The 17,476-nt window shown below is 52.6% G+C and overlaps 1 protein-coding gene across 1 annotated transcript; it reads right to left on the bottom strand.

The window, feature by feature from the left end:
• Positions 1-3,687: 3,687 nt before the first annotated feature.
• On the bottom strand, positions 3,688-8,945 carry GJB3 (gap junction protein beta 3). Its single transcript, XM_054571543.1, has 2 exons — positions 8,825-8,945; positions 3,688-5,400 (listed from the first exon to the last, which is right to left on the bottom strand). Exon 2 carries the CDS (start codon positions 5,337-5,339, stop codon positions 4,530-4,532), a length of 810 nt encoding a protein of 269 aa, XP_054427518.1. The 5' UTR covers positions 5,340-5,400; positions 8,825-8,945; the 3' UTR covers positions 3,688-4,529.
• Positions 8,946-17,476: the final 8,531 nt, after the last annotated feature.

Here is a 17,476-nt window from a genome sequence, read left to right as displayed (position 1 = left end):
TTGCAGGCGGCTGAAAAGCCCTCTGTGAGAAGCTTCCGAGGTTTTGGGCAGAGGCGTGACACAGCCTGACTTCAGTGTAGACAGGATCACCCTGACCGCTGTGCTGGGAATAGACTATGGGGGTGGGTGGTGAACAGTGGGTGCCCCCCTGTACTAAAGGCCTTGCTGGGCAGCCGTGCGAGGTCTGGTCAGCTTCCAGCTGTTAATGACAGGGGAGCTCAAAAGTGAAAGATTTTAGCTTTGCTGATAGATTTAAGTGATTATTGCATGTGGAAGTTTGTTGTTGCAGGGACTGGAGTGCAGGGACACACTGCAGAAGGTGACAAGCGGTTCAACCACTGTGCCCCAGGGGCTCTGCGGGCCCGGGAGACGGTGTCTGAGCCGCTGCATTCCCGGGAGGGGAAGGCCAGGGATGCGGATAATCGACCAAGGACCAACGGGTAAAGAAGTACTAGGGAAATCACCTCCAGACTGCAACTCTAATCCAATTAACCCAAACTCCTTACCTACCCTTTCTTCTCCTTATAAAAAGGTCAGCTTGAAATGAGATATTAAGACATACCGCTGCCTTTTCAGATCGCCAACCATCTGAATACAGCGCCCATCAACATTCAGTCCTTGTTTCTACTCGTGGGTTCTGGTAGCGACAGGCAGCTCGAACCCAGACTTCCCCCATTTCATTAGCACTTTCAGGCCTGCGTCCGCTGCCCCGGCGTGGCCCCAGGCCCTGCGCAAGCCCAACCCTGTGCGCTCAGTGCAGGCTTCTCTGAGAAACAGTCTTTGTCCAGACACAGAGCTCCCTGTCTTGTTGCTCAGTCTACTTTGTCCCCTTTCTGTTCACAGGTCTTACCCCCAGAACATTCTTTGTACTCTTAACTCTTCCCCAGAGTCTGCTTCCCAGGGGGGCAGGAGGGAGGCTGTTGCCACAATCCAGGTGAGAGATGATGAGGGTGCCCCGGTCAGCTCAGGCTATGACAGAGTACTACAGACTGGGGGGCCTCAGCAACAGAAATAGGTTTCTCAGCTTCCTGGGGGCTGGAAGTCTGAGGTCAGGGTGCTTGTATGGTTGGGTTCTTGGTGACTGCCCTCTTTCTGGTTTACACTGGGCTGTCTTCTCAACCTGATCTCACATGGTGGAGAGAAAAAGATCATCCTTCTCATGGATCTTTTTTTAAAGATTTTATTCATTTATTTTCAAACAGAGGGGAAGGGAGGGAGAAAGAGAGGGAGAGAAACATCTGTGTGCGAGAGAAACATCAGTTGGTTGTCTCTTGCCTGCCCCCAGCCAGGGACCTGGCCTGCAACCCAGGCATGTGCCCTGAGAGTCGAACTAGCGACATTTAAGTTTGCAGGCAAGAGCGCAATCCACTGAGCCACACCAGCCAGGGCTCCTGTCTGTTCTTAGAAGGATACTAATCCCATTCATGAGAGCTCCACCCTCACGACCTAGTCACCCCCGAAGGTGCTATCTCCTAATACCAACACATTGAGGGTTAGGGTTTCAACATATGAATTTTGGGAAAACCCAAACATTTAGTCCATAATGAGACTAAGACCACTGTGATGAATACAAAACAATCTCCTGTTCGCCTAAGGCTGCAGGGTGGCTGTTACATCATGCAGTAGATATAGACTTGAAGGACATGTATATGAAATCGAAATCTATCACATGCATGACTGAAGGAAGCGTGCAATGAATTCTCATGCAATAGGGGAGGAAGATATAGAGGTGTGTACCCTGAGCAGAGAAGACCAAGGGGACATGAGTGCTATCTTGTGGTAACAGTGATGTGAGCTGGGAACTCTGGGTGATGAACATTAGCCCAACACATACTGGATGAGAATAGTAAGCTGTGATGCTCAAAACAGCTCTCAGGCCAAAGGCAGGACGTCCAGGGCTGGAACATCCTCATCCATGGTCCTGGCCTTCAGCCTGGAGAAGCAGGGTCAGGTTGGAAGCTCAACCCATGCCGGGGTAGCCCATCATGTTCTCTGATTGCCCTGATCTCTAAACCCCCCTTGGCCAGGCAGCTGAAATGTCCTGGAAGATGCTGGAATGCATGGTGGTAAGTAGATAGAGATCACCTGTCCCTGAGACCTTTGCAACCATCTGTTCAATCGGGGCCTGTGGTACTACAGGGCCCCGGCAGCAGGCCGAGACTTTCCTAAGCATGGCTGTCTCTGGATATTTACTGGATATGTCAGTTCTACTAACGTTTTACCAACAGCATCTCCTTTTATTGCTACAACAGTCCGAGGTGCTGTCCTGACTGCTGGCACGGATATGTTCCCTTTGCCTGTCTGCTCTACTCTTCCCTCTGCCCCCCCCCCGCCCCCCCGCCCCGCCCCCAGCCTGCTCTGTGACTGGGAGGCTGACTGCTTCAATAGGCGCCCTTACCCTCTGGCTTCTGGTTGGGCTGGGTCAGGGGGAGCCACCAGCACATGAGCAAGAGATGAGAGAGTGAAGCTGCGGAGTTTACCTGGTTGCAACCCACAGCTCCTGTGTGGCAATCCTGTCCATTGCTGCCCTGGTGCCAGCCCAGAGATACCACAGTGACCCTTTGTGCGTTTTCTTAATCATGCCCATGGCTTCTAAAACAGTCTCACCCCGGAAACTCTTTAAAGTTATTTGGTTTGAATGTGTCACCAGTTTCCTGCCAGAACCCTGCTTGATAAGCTTCCCATTGTATTGGTGACAAGACTAAGGTTCTGCAAGCTTGCCAAGGTGTAGCACGGCAAAGCTGTGGTCGTGAAGTGGTTGAGCTACAATTCAGGCCTGGGGGCTGGGTGTCAGCCCAACCCTGGGCCCTTAAACTTGTCTGGCTTATTCATCTCACTAACGGCCACACGGAGAGCGAAGGTGAACCCGCAGCCTGTTCTCGCTGCATAATGACCCGACCTCTCCCTGCCCACGCTGGCTCTTGGCCAACTGCCTCCTGGATTTCTGGCTCCTGGCCTCAGCTTTAATAGTCACTGAACATTCCTCTAGGTCACTACAGGCTTCACATCTCTTTTTCTTTGTATCCTGGTCTGGACTTGGATGTCGGCGTCCCCTAAATTTCAGGTGGTCACAGAGCGCTGGGGGTGGGACTCTGAGCCAGTCCAGAGGGTTGTTAATGCAGATGAATGTGTTTCCGTCTCCTCCGGGCTGTCTGGGCTCCTCTCCTACTCCCGATGCAGTCCCAGCATCCTGCCAGGGGCCCGGCATGGAAAAAAATACTCAGGAAAAATGAGAAGAGTTGAATAATGCTTGGGTGAGGCTGGGGCTACCTGCCTTCAGGAGAGACAGCTGGCCTGTTGGGAGTGTATCTAAGACGTGAGAGTATGACTAACAGAGATTTTGTATACACAGGGTGGGAATGAGGTTGTGCTGTCAGTGACTGAGTTACAAAGGAGCAGGGACTGTGATTTGTCTATAACGATAAGACAGTGATTGTGTGTGTGCGAGGACAGCGTCTTCCCTACAAAGGGCTAGAAGCCTGGTTGTAGTGGGAGCGTAGCGCCCTCTTGTGACCACGCCTCCAATCACTGTAGGTTCCACCCCATCGCCGCCTGTCAATCCCAGCCCCAACCTAACTTCAGCCGCGGCTCCCCCTCCATCCCCCCCCCCGCCCCACGCCCTGGCTCCCCCCTAGCTCAGAGGGCTACCTTCCCTGCCTTCAGGGTCTTGTGGGTGGCAGTGTGGGAGAAGAGAGGACGGAGCCAACCTGTATAAAACACAGCCTTTATTGATTTCAAGGAAAACGGCTGTGGGGGTGTTCCTATCAGGACAATGACCCTGAGTCCCACCGAGCAGGGTTGGAAAGACTGGCACCAGATGGAGCACATTTGTGGGGAAAGACGGGAGCAAAGATTCCTGAGGCTGGCAGAGTGGAACCTGGGGGAGGGGGACTTTCCCTGAGAGCAGTGGGGACTCAGAGGGTGCCTGGGTGCCCCGAGCAGGGGGTTGGTATCACCAGGGGCTCCTCCTCAGCTTCCCAAGTCCATTCTCAGGACTCCAGGCCTCCCACTGCTTGGAGAATTCTTCCTCTGCACTGCAGGGATCTGGGTGCCTCTTCCAAGGGAAGGAAAATTCTTTTTGGTCTGGCACATCCCCCCCTCCCACACCCCCAAGCATCTCTCTTCTGGTGGCCTCCAGGCCTCTGCAGCTGCCATTCTCTCTGCTCCAAGCACTTCTCACCTCTCTTAAACATTGCAGCCTCAGGGGAGGCTGGCCTGATCACCCCCTCCTGGGTTAGGTTTCAGAAGCTCTGCGATGAGTGGCCTAAGCATCCCCTTGCATACTAGTTAATGTGCTTGTTTCAATGTCTGTCTCCCCTGAGGGCTGGCAGTGGGCCTGTGGTGTGGCCTCTATCTACCCAGGTGATCAGCACAGTGCTCAGCGCTCAAAAAGTTTCTGCCAAAACCAAAATTGGATCGCTTGGTGAATTCAGAGTGGGGGCACCCAGCACCTTTGGACCCCTCCACAGGTGCGAGACCTCCTGACCTGTCCCCCATCTGCAGACCCGGTGTCGCTTCCCAGCCTGTGGTCAGATGGGGGTCAGGGTGGGTGCTGAAGCAGGCAGCTTCTCACAGCCGGAGTCCGGGACCAACTCCCCAGCCTCTACCAGCTTCCCGTGGCAGCGGCAGGTGGAGGCCCGGCTGGCTGAGGATCTGGGGTTGCGGCTGCCTGGGGACCTGTTCTTGCGCATGCCTCTGAGGATCCTGTGGAAGATCAGGTAGCAGATCTCGCTGATGGTGAGCACGATGCAGATGGCAGAGGCGCTCACCATGAAGTAGGTGAAGACCTTCTTCTCCGTGGGCCGGGCGATGTAGCAGTCCACGGTATTGGGGCAGGGCACCACGGAGCACTGTACCAGGCGTGGGATGCTGAAGCCGTACCAGAGAGTGTGCAGCACGTAGAGGAAGAGGAATTCGATGGTGAGCTTGAAGATGAGGCTGAGCAGGTACGTCCACCACAGGCCGCCGTGCTTCTTGCCTGCGTTGTCATACAGCTTGGTGCACTGGTCCCCGTGCTTCTGGCGGTGCTTCCGCTCCCGCTCCTCACGGTAGGCCACGTGCAGGATGACCAGCAGCGAGGGGCAGGTGACGAAGATGAGCTGTAGGGCCCAGAGGCGGATATTGGAGATGGGGAAGAAGTTGTCATAGCAGACGTTGGCGCAGCCTGGCTGCTTGGTGTTGCAGTCAAAGTCCTTCTGTTCATCCCCCCACACACGCTCTGCGGCCACCACGTACACCAGCACCCGGAAGACGAACACCACGGACAGCCAGATGCGCCCAAAGGCTGTGGAGTACTTGTTCACGCCGCTCAGCAGGGCCTGGAGTGTCTTCCAGTCCATGGTGCCTGGTAGGGACGCCGGGGGCCTGGTGCCTGGTAGGGACGCCGGGGGCTGTGCACAACTGGTGGAATAATAGGAAAAACCATGTTAATGAATAGGCGACGTTTATCAAGCTCTTATTATGTACACAGCACTGTTCCAAGCTTTTTATGTGGATGGACTCATTTGATCAATGCAAAGACTCGATGAGATCAGAAATATTATGCTCCCTGAAGTATGGATAAATAGGCAGAGAGGGTAAGTAACCTGCCCAAAGTCACAGAGCTAGTATACCAGAAGGAAGGGAACGTACACTTGCTGATAATAACAATTACCAGTCATTATTCACTATGAGCCAAGCATAGAGCTAAACACTATGTGCAAGATTTCATTTAATCCCTATAATGACCCTTTGATGTAAATACTATTGGGCTTCTCAAATACAGATGGAGATAAGGGTTGCAAAGCACTTAGTACCTAGTAAGTGCTCGATAAATGCTGGCCGCTTGTGAAATGTAGAGAGGTCAAGTCACTCATTGAAAACTAGAGTTGGACACTCTGGCCAAGGAGCTCAGTTGGTTAGAGTGCTGTCCCAATGCACCAAGGTTGCGGGTTCAATCCCCGGTCAGGTCACACACAAGAATCAACCAATGAATTCATAAAGAAGTGGAACAACAAATCAATGTTTCTCTCTCTCAAATGATTTCATTAAGTCATTAATTAAAAAAAAATAATGAAAAACTAGAGTTGGATTCAAGGCTGGACTGTGGCTGCCAGGGCTGCGCCGCCCGTTACCCCCTCTCCCCGTCCCTGCTGGATGCCTGCCTCAGTCCAGCTTCCTGCGACTTCCCTCACTGACGCCTCGCTGCCGTCCCGTGAGGCTGGGGTTGAATCTTATTCTACACAGGATCCTGAGCCTGGGAGAGGGGAAATAACCTTCCCAAGGTCTCGCAGCCAGGAGGTGATGAAGCTGGGAGCCCATTTCATGTTGGGGGGGTGCGTGAAGGGTGGTAATGGTCTGGCTCTGGGGGAACACCAGATCCAGAGCAGTATCTAGATAGACCTCTCTGCTCCCTGTGCCAGGGCCACCCAGCCACGCTGGACGCCAGGGCTCTGTTCGCACCTCCAGATCATACATCTTTCTCAGTCCCAGCGTGACTCATAGGGTGTGGCTAGGTGGGTCTGCCTGAAAGAGACTAGTGTCTGCCTGCCGTAATGGGTGCGATGGCATGCGGCTCTCCACGTGCATATGAGGGTCTGCACGCACATGTGAGTGCTCCTGGGGCTGGTTGGTGATTCTGAACATGCCTGATGTCTGTCGGTCCAGCCCCTGCACGGCCACTTCTCACCCCTCTACTGCCACCACCCTGGTCCAAGCCACCATCAACTCTTGCTGGTATCATTGCCAGGGACTCCTCACTGGCCTTTCGATGTCTGCTCCTGCACCCCGAGAGTCCATGACATTGACTCATGTTACTCCCTTGTTTAAAACGCTCTACTAGCTTCTCATGCACTTAGAATTGCCCCCAGAGGCGACATTCTCACCCTTGTCTCTTGCATTGTCACCCTGCCTCTCTCTGCTCCGGCCACCGTGGGGACCCCGGGAGCCTTGCACTTTTCCCACTGCCTGGAATGCTCGTCCTCCAGAACCTCATGTGCCTGGGCCCTTCTCACCGCTGAGGCCTCTGCTCAGGCATCTCCTTAGAGCAGCGATATTCAACCTTTTCATCTCATGGCACACATAAACTAATCACTAGAATTCTGTGGAACGCCGAAATATATATTTTTTATTAACCAACAGCAAAAAAAAAAAAAAAAAAAAAGTACAATTTTTATTCATTCGCACCAAACAGCTAGCGTTGTATTGCCTGTTGTCTTTTTTAAAATTTGATAATCTAAGGGAAAAGAGGTCAGTGCCCTTGACTAACTAGTCAGGTATTGCATGTTTTTAAAATTCTTGCAGCGCACTGATTGAAAACAGCTGCCTGAGAGGCCTCCCCAGATAATCCTGAATCTGGGAGCCCATTCCCTCCCAGCCGCTCTGCTCCTGCCAGCTTTATTTTCTTTATAGCACTTAATCACCACTTGAAGTGAAAGTATTTACATTTTAAAAAATTATTTATTGCCTTGTCTCCCCGACTAGAATGTCAACTCTGTCTTGCTCACTGCTTTATTAGTGCCCAGTGCTTGGCACAGAGTAGATACTCAGTACATGCTGAATGAACCAACAGACGACTGCCGAATTGTTAGGCAGCTTGGAGGGAGGGGCTGGGAGGCGTAGGCAGGAGCCCTAAGGAGGGTCTGGACCAGGTGACTTGGGGAGAAAGACTTCCCTTCACTGGAGAGAAGGTGCAGTCCCTCTGGGCCCTTCAGCCCTCCTGGGACTCTGGGCCAGAATCGGGTGGCAGCGGAAGACCCCACTCCTGGACACCCTCCTAGCCTCCCCTTCCCTGCTCCCTCGAAGACCTGGCCTTCGGCGAGGGGCAGTGGGATGTGCATGGCGTGTGGAGTCGCATCTGGATTCAAGCCTCAACTCGGCCACTAACTGGGGGGAGGGGGGCGGGAAAGGGGGGACTTCCCAGAATTCCCAAAGCTCCTTGACTCCACGCCTTTATCTCTAAAGGGAAACAAGTCCTGCTTTCTTGGGCTGTTGTCAGAATCAGGAGATTGATTCCTCCCCAACATGCCACTCGCCTGGTGGAAGTTCTAGAAAACTGAGGTGGGGGTTGGAGCCCTGTCCACCAGCCCTTAGAGGAGAGGGATCCTGAGCGGTTTGACCCCCCGCCCAAGGCAGCCCACCCAGGGCAGCCCCCACTTTCCACTCCCCGGTCCTGTCTGCCCAGCCCTGCCTGACACACCCCAGGGACGAAACTCACCCGCAAAGAATTTCCCTCCACGTCCAGGCCCGGGACTGGTGGAGCCGGTTCTGGTTCCCCACCGCCCGCAGGGCCCCAGTATCAGCCGCAGCCACCCGCTTTCCCCAGCTCGCGGACCCAGCGCGCCCAGCTTTTGCAGCCACTCTGTCATGCCCGCGCCCCCCGCCCCGCCCCCAGGACAGAACTGCAGTTGACCATCGTGAACGACGTGGTGGGTAGGGGCGCCGACCCCGCGCAGTCGAAAATCCACGTGTAACTAACTGAAGTTGGCTCTTCGCTTTCGTGGATTTCCAACAAAATCCCAAACACTACCCACTTTCCCTCTGGCGACCCGCCTCCCACATTTTTCCTTCCATTGCAGGCAGCTTGGGAGCTTGCAGGCATAGGAGGGGTGTCTGGGAAACTTTCAGCGCTTGGAGCCCACTCCCGCCCAGAATCTAGGGGCGCCAAGGCAGTGGAGAGGATGGGGCGGGGCGGTCCCTTCATCACTCCGCTTCCCGGCGCCCCCATCCTCAGCCCGGCGGAGAGGGGGCGGTGCGGGATCAGGCCACCGCCCGGCGCCTGCTGCCCGCCGCCGCCAGGCGCGCAGGGCGCTGGGCGTCCCGGGGGGCGCTCACACCGGACACTTACCCACAGCGGCGCGGCCAGCGCGGGGCCGGGACCCCACGTCCTCGAGGCCCGCAGCAGAGGCTCTGCGGTGGCGATGAGGCACCGACAGCGGCGGGCACACCCTAGAGACGGCGGAGGAGGGAGGGTCGGGGGAGGAGCCCAGGCGCCTGGGGGCGGAGAGGGTCAGGTTCTAGCCCCCACGCTGCCGCGGGTTCCCAGGGCAACCTGGGCACCTCGGCTCTTTCTTGCGAGCGGGGGCATCGGTGGCCATGGGCAGGGCTGTTGCAAAGTCTCCAATGAGATTAGGGGCGTGAAGCACTATAAACTGTCAAGTGCTGTGCCTCAGGACGGACTGCAATCACGACTCACCCACGCGCGTTACCACGGACACTGCGCCCGCGCCCCGCAGGTCACCGTCCCCGCCCGGCCTGGGGCCCGTGTGGGCGCACCCTTGGGGGCCTGCCTTGCCAGCACGACGGGTCCTGCACGGCCGGCTGCCTCAGGCTGTGTCCTCCTCGAAGGAAGCGCGTGCACTTGGGAGAACCCGGGTGGGAAGGGGCGAAGCGAATCCTGCCGTCGCCTGGAGTTCCTCCAAAGGGCAGCTCCTGTGGGAGGAGGGTGGGGCGGGTGGGTGCCCCTGCCGAGCGAGGCAGGCCTGCAGCTGGCTGGGCTCTGCGGACGCTTTGTCTCATTTACTAGCGTGCCCTAATTAGGAAACCGAGAGGCCCTGGCGCCCCAGCCCTGTCGGAGGGAACCCCAGGGTTCCCGGTCTCCCCGAGGAGTCCGGGGACTTGAGTCACGCAGGGCTTCAGCCCTCGAAGTCTCAACAGCGACGATGTTGCCGGCACAAGGGTGACTCACTGTCCCCGGGAGTGCTCAGGTATGCCTGCCGCTCTGGGGTAACTAACGGCACACCCTTTACTCTCAAAAGTGCCCCCAAACTTGGGAAGATTAATCACACCGTCACCCTAGTCTTGTCATAGAGCAGCGATTTTCAACTGGTGTGCGGCGAGAATGTTTAAAACATGCGACGCCTCACTAGATAGCCCTGGCCACTGACCTCTTTTCCCTTAGATTGTCAAATTAAAAAAAAAAAAAAAAAATGACAACAGCCACCGCAACAATAGCCATCCAGTGTGAGTGAATCAAAATTACACTTTTTTTTTTTTTTTGGATCGAATTGGCGAAAGATACATATTTTGGCGTGCTGCCGCATTCTGGCAAGTAGTTTATGTGCCGTGAGAGGAAAAAGGCTGCAAATCGCTCTGATAGGTAACGGACGCCGCGCTGGGAGCTCGAGAATCCTGTGTGCCAGGTGATGTCCCGCAGGCTTTATTCTATCTTCACAGTGCCTGATGACGATGGTATGATCCTTCCCACTTTTATAAATGAGAAAACTGAGGCACAGAGAGGTCAGGTGACGTGCCCAGGGTCACCCAGATGATCAGAGCAGAGCCAGCTCCGGAGGCTTCCCGGCTCACGAGTCACGGCCTTGAAAATCACTGCTGAGACTCGGCAGGGCTGGGGTGGTCCGGGTGGTTCCATGCACACGCTGGCGTGGGGGGATGTGTGGGATGGGGTCCTGGCTCTGCCACCTGCTCCCGGCCACCTGCTGCTCTGCTGCATTTCAGAGCAAAACCGGATCCCCACTTCCTCACGCCCTGGCCACTCTTCAACCCGTTTGAACAATGTTTCTGTCCCTACCATGTCACTAAAGGATCCCCGTGATGGATCTTGATGATGATAAATCTAATAGTCACCTCTCTGTTCCTATCCTCTCAGAACTTTGGAAGCACCTACACAGCTGAACACCCCTTGCTTCTCAAGAGACTTTCTTCCTTTGGCTTCCTTGATACCACATTTTCTGTTTCCTTGTACCTTGGAGGTCTGCCATCCTGGTCTCCAGCGTGGGCGCGTCCCAGGGCTCCGTTTCCTGTCTCCTGGGTGAGCTCACCCAGCCCTGGGGCTTCCATACCACCTGTGCGCTGATGAATCCCACACGTCCAGCGTGACTCCTGACTTCTCCCCGAACACCAGACTATGTGGCCAGGGCTGCCCCTTGACCACCACGTTTCCAGTTACTTGTTTTTCCTTCCTGAGATCAACTGTGCATCTTCGACTACAAAGATATTCTTCTTCATACATTTATCCAGTGGAGGTATGCTATGCACACATGCTGTAATTTACTGTTTTTTATTTGACAAAATATAACACATTGTCCTCTCTTAGTAGTTAGTGAACTGGCTCATTCTTTTTTTTTTTTTAAATAGCTGAATAATATTCTGTTTTCCATTATCAGGAGAGATAAACAAAACAAAACAATAAAAGCTCCCAAAAACCAAAACCAACAACAACCAAAACACCAGCTGAAGAGTATACGTACCATAATATATGTAATCAGTTCTATATTAATGAAAATTAAGGCTGTTTCCAATCTTGTATTTATTTCTATTATAAAATATTTTTTGATAAATATCCTTGGACAAGCATCACTAACACATTTTTTATTATGTCCATTAGATATATTTCTAGAAATGGAATTTTTTAGTTAAAGTTGTAGACTCATTTAAGATTTTGCTAAATATTGCTAAATCCCCTCCGTACATGTATCTGTTTATGCTGCCAGTAGACATGAGAGGGCTTGTTTTCTCGTATTCTTGCCAAATAGAACATTATAAAACTGAATGATCGTTGGCAGTGGTATCTCATTATATTTTCCATTTGCATTTCCCCTCTTCTGAGTGAGAATGAACATCTTTTCATATACTTAAAAGCCACCTGTGTTTCTTTTTTTGTGAACTGTCCTTTGCCTTCACCCACTTTTCAATTGGATGAGTACCTTTTTATTATTTATTTCTTAGGAGCTCTTTACATATTAAAGAAAGAAGCCTTCTGTCAGTGGTACACATAGAAAGGATGTCTCTCTCCCAGTCTGACACTTGTATTTTGACATTGTATAGAATTAAACTTCTCATTGATGTAGTCAAATGTATCAATCTTATCTTTTATGGTCTCTGGGTTTGCTCATAACTAGAAATGCCTTCCCCACTCTGAGAACTAAAAAAAAATTTTCTCTCTCATGGTTTCTTCTAGCTAAGTAGTGCATCAATGATATAGGTCAGATCATGCCATTCCCCTATTAAAACCTGTGGTAACTTACCATTGCCTTTATACTAACACCCATTCTCCTGGCACTGGCTTGCAAAGCCCCAAATAACCTAACCCTGCCTCACCTCCTACCACGTCCCCTTGATCACTGCTGTCTGGTCACACTAGCCTTGTTCAGTCCAGCCTCTGGCCTTTGCATTTGCTGTTCCCCTCGCCTGACCTGCCCTTCACCTGGCAGACTCCTCCTCCTCATTGCGGTCTCAGCTTCTTGTAGAGTGTTGGCTGGTCATCCCACCTGAAGCTATCTCGCCCCACTTCCTCAGCAGTCACTCTCCAGAACCACCTCTGAAATGACCTCCAGGAGAGCAGGGAGCGCGCTGGTTTGGCTCCCGCTCCATCTCTATCTCCAGGGCCTGGAAGTGGCCGGCACCCAGTTATTATTGATATCTGTAAAGTAAATGTTGGCTGCACAGAAGGTTACAAGTGAGAGCTGTTTGTATTTGGAATTGGGTCCTGTGTGTTAAAGGGGCAACAGGGGAGTGGGTGGGTATGTTTGGTGTGTGTGGTGTGAACAGGTATGGTTGTGGAGGTGGCTGGCAGGGTTTTGTGAGGTTGTGGCTGTGCATGAGGTGGTTGTGGGTGGTGCTGGTTTGTGTGCACCTGGGTTGTTCTGCTCTGGGGACCAGGTGCTATTATTGCCTAGGTCCGCGCATTTGGACCCTTCCAGATGATGCCCCCTCACTCCTGACATCAGGCAGTGGCCCCAAAAGTCGGCCTCCGCCTGTTGTGGAGAGAGCTGGAAGTCTCCATTCCAGGAAGAGGCTCTGAGGCCCTGCTGCCTCACTTCAAAGTCCTGCTGCCTGAGCAGGGTGATCGATGTGTGGGAGGCCATCTAGGCCGTCCCCCAGCCTCAGGGCAGGGCTGGGCTATCCGTGGGCCTTGGAAGCTGTTGCAACCACCCCCACTTCCCTCGGGATGATACACACCTGCTCTCTGGGGGTGGCAGGTCCTTAGCCTGCCACTGTACCTCTTCCAGCCCAGGCCTTGGCCCAGCCTGGTCTTGCTTTCGGGCTGCCCCCTGTGTCTGCAGTTCTGCCCAGGCCTCAGGCAGGAGCTTCCCAGGAAGGGGCAGGGCCCCTCTCTCTGGCTGGGATGGTCCCTGTGTTTGTGCATATGCAGCAGGGGCCTTGACCCTCTCTTCCACTGAGCAGAGAGGTGGGGCAGGTAGAACCCACTGGAAAACAGGTCAGGTGGAGGGATGGAGACATCCATCCAGTCCTGCTCCAGCATGTCTGGGGCTGTGACTAGGGAGGAAGAGATATCCTAAGCCCAGGCTATAATGTTGCTTTCCTTCCAAGAGACCCTGAGTCACTTGCAACTTCTGCCTGCACAATTTTATCCTCGAATGAAGGAGGTAATACATGAGTTTTCTGAGGTGCTGGCAAGATTCGACCATTTTGCATGCATGCCGGACTCTGCCCCTCTCTTTCTCCTCCCCACCACTCTCCTGCTCTTCTTTCAGTCTTTCCCGTTACAACAAATGCGTTGGTATTTTTCCATCCTAAGAACCAGTAAACAAACCTCCCTTGACCCTTCTTCTAGCATTTGCCCCATTTTTCTCATTCCTTTATAGCAAAACTCAAAAGAGTTGTTTTGATTCATTGTCTCCTTTTTTTTTTGTTGTTTTTTTCTGTTCTCTCTTTTTTTACAGATTTTATTTATTTATTTTTAGAGAGAGGGGAAGGGAGGGAGAAAGAGAGGGAGAGAAACATCAATGTGAGGTTGCCTCTCACATACTCCCCACTGGGGTCCTGGCCCACAACCCAGGCGTGTGTCCCGACTGGGGATCAAATGGACGGCCTTGTGGTTTACAGGCTGGCACTCAATCCACTGAGCCACACCAGCCAGGGCATCTCTGCTCTCTTGAATTCACTCTAATCAGGCTTTTGCTTCCCATAGTCCATCCAAGCTGCTCTCGCCAAGGTTCCCACAGCTAAACCCCCTGTCAAGTTTCGGCCCTCATGTATCCCTGCGCTCCCAGCAACTCTTGGCCACTGGGACATCACGCTGTCCTGGCTTTTCTCCCCTTCTGGCCCTTCTTTCTCAGTTCCCCCTTCTTTGCTGGTTCCCCCAGATCTCCCTGACTTCTGAATACTGGGGTGCCCTGGGCCAAAGGTCTAGGACTCTCTTTTCTGTCTTCATCCAGTCCCTTGGTAATGTCGTCAAGTCTCAGACTTGAACTATAAAAATTAGGCCGACAACTCCTACTTACTTATCTTCAGCCCAGACGTCGCCCTGAACTCCAGACCACTGTATGCGTCTGCTTCTCAACCTCCCCTGTGGATATTTAGTAGACATCATAAACTGACCTTGTCCCAAATTAAGTTCCTTCCTTATCAGAGTTGCCAGATTTAGGAACAAAGCAAAGAAAAACAACCCCCCAAACCAGATGCTCAGTTAAACTTGAATTTTGGATAGTGTGTGGGACAGACTTACGCTAAAAAGTTATTATGTGTTCTTAATCCGGAATTTGATTTAATTGAGGGTCCTGTATTTAATCTGGCAGCCCACTCCTTATTCTCCTCTCCAACCTTCTCTTCTCCCTTATGCTTTGAGTAAATGGCAATTTTACTCATCTCCTAGTTCAGGCCCTAGACCTCAGAGTCATTGTTTACTCTCTTTTCTCATACCTTGCATTCAGGGTCAGTGAATCAGTTCAGTGGTACTTTCAAAATATTTTCAGAATCTGGCCACTTCTCAGAGATTCCATTCGTGTTATCCCGGTACCATTAAAGCCGTGAATCATTCTTCCCCGCGTTATTGTGTAGCCTGTAACTGGCTCCCCTGTTTTATCCCTTGCCCCTGCTCATCTGTTGCTAACACAGCCTCCAAGGACACCACACCTCTTTTTGTTCAAAATGCACCACTGGCTTCCTGCTTACTCAGAGTAACAGCCAAAGGCATCAGCATGGCTTGAAGGAACCTATGTGAGCTTGTCCCTCTCAGACCTCAAACGAAAGTTCTGGCCTTGTTTTCTGTGCCTCTTGGCTCTCCCGCTGCCCCGCCTCATTGGCTTCCTTGCTCTCTTGGGTGCACAGGGCCCTTCCCCAGCCTCGGCGCCTGTGAACTTGCCCTCCCTTCTGTCTGGCTCACTTCTCCCCCAGATCTCTTCCTGGTTCACGCCTGGCCTTCCCATCTCAAATCCTAGTTTCCGTCCCAACATGCCTTCCTCCCTTCCTGTTTTATTTTTTTTTCCTTAGCATTATAATCATGTAACGTATTTTATATTTTGCTTGTTCTTCTTGTTAATTGCCTTCCCCATCGCTAGGATCTACGAGGACAGCGAGATTTTTGCCTGTTGTGTCCATGGGTGTCTTCCTAGAGCCTAAGGCAGTGCCTGGCACCTCGCGGACAAAAGTACTTGCAGAATGAGTGACTGAGCCCCGCCAGGCACACTAAGCTCCTGTCCCAGGCCAGCACACAGCTGCAGTTTCCCCAGTTCCCTTCTAGCTTAGCGTCCCACCTTTGTCCCCTCCAGAAGTTCCTCCCTGACCACCTTCCCTCCTCCGGGAGGTCTTTACTGACTGAGCCTCATCTGTTTTCCCTCCTTGCCACCAGGCCCAAAGCCTGGCACTAAAGGATTGGTTGTCTGGCCTCGCCCAGCCTTTGCTCTCCCCCGGGTGGGAGGAGGCTATTCTCTTGGGCTGTCCTTTGAGCTGCCAGGGTGTGGGGTATCAAGGTGGTTGAGAAAGCCAGCTGGGAATGAGGCATATGCAATGCGCCTGAAATCAGCCTTCCATCTGCAGTGTGGGAGCTTCTGGAGCCTTGACCCTGGCCTGAGGCAGTGACAGGCACTGGGGTACTGGGGAGCAGAGCCTAGACTGGGTCTGGGCTGCGGGGCCGTGGTTCCTGAACTCTCCATTCTTGTGCATTGGAGAGGTCCTCACATAGGCGCCTTAGGAGATGGTTTGCCACCAGCTGAGCTGGGGAGCACGAGAACAGGAGCAGGTCGGAGTGGCAGAAGAAAATGATGGGGTCGTTGTGCCTGGGGTTCACTAAATGATACGTGTGTCTGTAAATGACAGTCTAATCCAGACATTGGGGCAAGGTCATCAGGACTTTCTGACATGACCTGTAAAAACCCTTTCTGATGACACAAGTGCACAATAAGCAGTTTCGCCCCATCCTACACTCCATCCCTGAGCCTCACCTAGAGCCCGGCACGTGGCTTCCCGGGGGAGCCTCGGGTGTCGGGTGTGGCTCAGGCCTGGTTGTTTTCACAAGCCAGATTGTCTCTGTATCCAAATGCCCGGCTGGGGTGGTCTGAGGATGTCCAGGGGCAACTGGATGCAGGGGACTGGGCCTCCGGAAAGAGAGCAATGGGTACCCTTGTGCACTGTGGGCACAAATGCAAAATGGTGCAGCTGCAGTGGAAACAGTTTGGCGGTTCCTTAGAGAGTTAAATGTGGAATTACCATATGGACCTGCAAATCCATGTCTAGGTATATACCTGAAAGATCTGAAAAGAGGGATTCAAACCAATACTTGTGCATGCATGTTCATAACAGCACTGTTCCCCATAGCCAAGACAAATGTCCGTCAAAGGAAGAATGGATAAGCAAATGTGGTGAATCCATGCAATAGACTATTACTCAGTCATAAAGGAGAATCAAGTTCCGATACACCTTACAACATGGATAAATCTTGAAAACAGTATGCTAAGTGAAGTAAGTCAGACACACAGGCACAGACAGTACATGGTTTCACTTACATGAAATACCTACAGTAGGGAAATTCATAGAGACAGCGCGTCATTGGAGGTTACCAGGGGCTAGGTGGGGAGTGGGCAGTGGGGGTCATTGTTCAAAAGGTGCAGAGTTTTTGTTAGCGGTGATGAAAAGTTCTGGAAATAGTGGTGATGGCTGTACAACATTGTTAATGTAATTAACGCTACTGAATTGTAGACTTAAAAACGGTGAAAATGGTAACTTTATGTTATGTATATTTTATCACAATGAAGTTTTTTTTTAAAAAGACAGAAGAGGGATGGTTTGGGCGTCAGCAGTGTCCAGCTGGTAACGAAGGCCACGGGAGACGACAGACTTACCAAGGGAGGGTGTGGAGACCAAGGAGAGGGACAGCCTGGGACAGAGCCCTGAGGGCCTCCCCAGCGAAGGGTGGCTGTGGGGCACTGAGGGAGAATGGGGGGATTTGACATGGCACAAGCCTAGAAGAGTGGTGTCTGTGAAGCCCGGGTGTGTTAATCTGTGCTCTTGAATGCAAAAGACAGAACTCCAGCTTGGTCAGTTTGGGCACAAAGGGGAATTGATTGGTTTGTAGAAGCATGGGAAGGGCAGGAGCACCTCAGGGCTCCAGAAGTACCTGGCTGGAGACAGGTCTGGACGTGTCTAGGACCCTCCCCTTCTTGCCTCACCGGTTGGCTTCCTTCTCTCCAAGTACTGATGGGCTTTTGCACAAAGCTTTGTTCATGGTCACCAGCAGCTATGAGCTCACACCTTCCCAAGGTTTGCGACCACATACTTTCTGATTAGAAATGACTCGAGT

This window comes from Pteronotus mesoamericanus, unplaced genomic scaffold, assembly GCF_021234165.1.
Source record: "Pteronotus mesoamericanus isolate MK-2021 breed Mesoamerican mustached bat unplaced genomic scaffold, CSHL_Meso_final contig_221, whole genome shotgun sequence".
Lineage (NCBI taxonomy): Eukaryota > Metazoa > Chordata > Mammalia > Chiroptera > Mormoopidae > Pteronotus > Pteronotus mesoamericanus.
The sequence above is the reverse complement of the archived record's forward strand: the minus strand, read 5'-3'. Positions and strand labels throughout refer to the sequence as shown.

Excerpts from the sequence above, each read along its gene's own strand:
- GJB3 (XM_054571543.1), bottom strand. The coding sequence starts at position 5,339 with ATGGACTGGAAGACACTCCAGGCCCTGCTGAGCGGCGTGAACAAGTAC.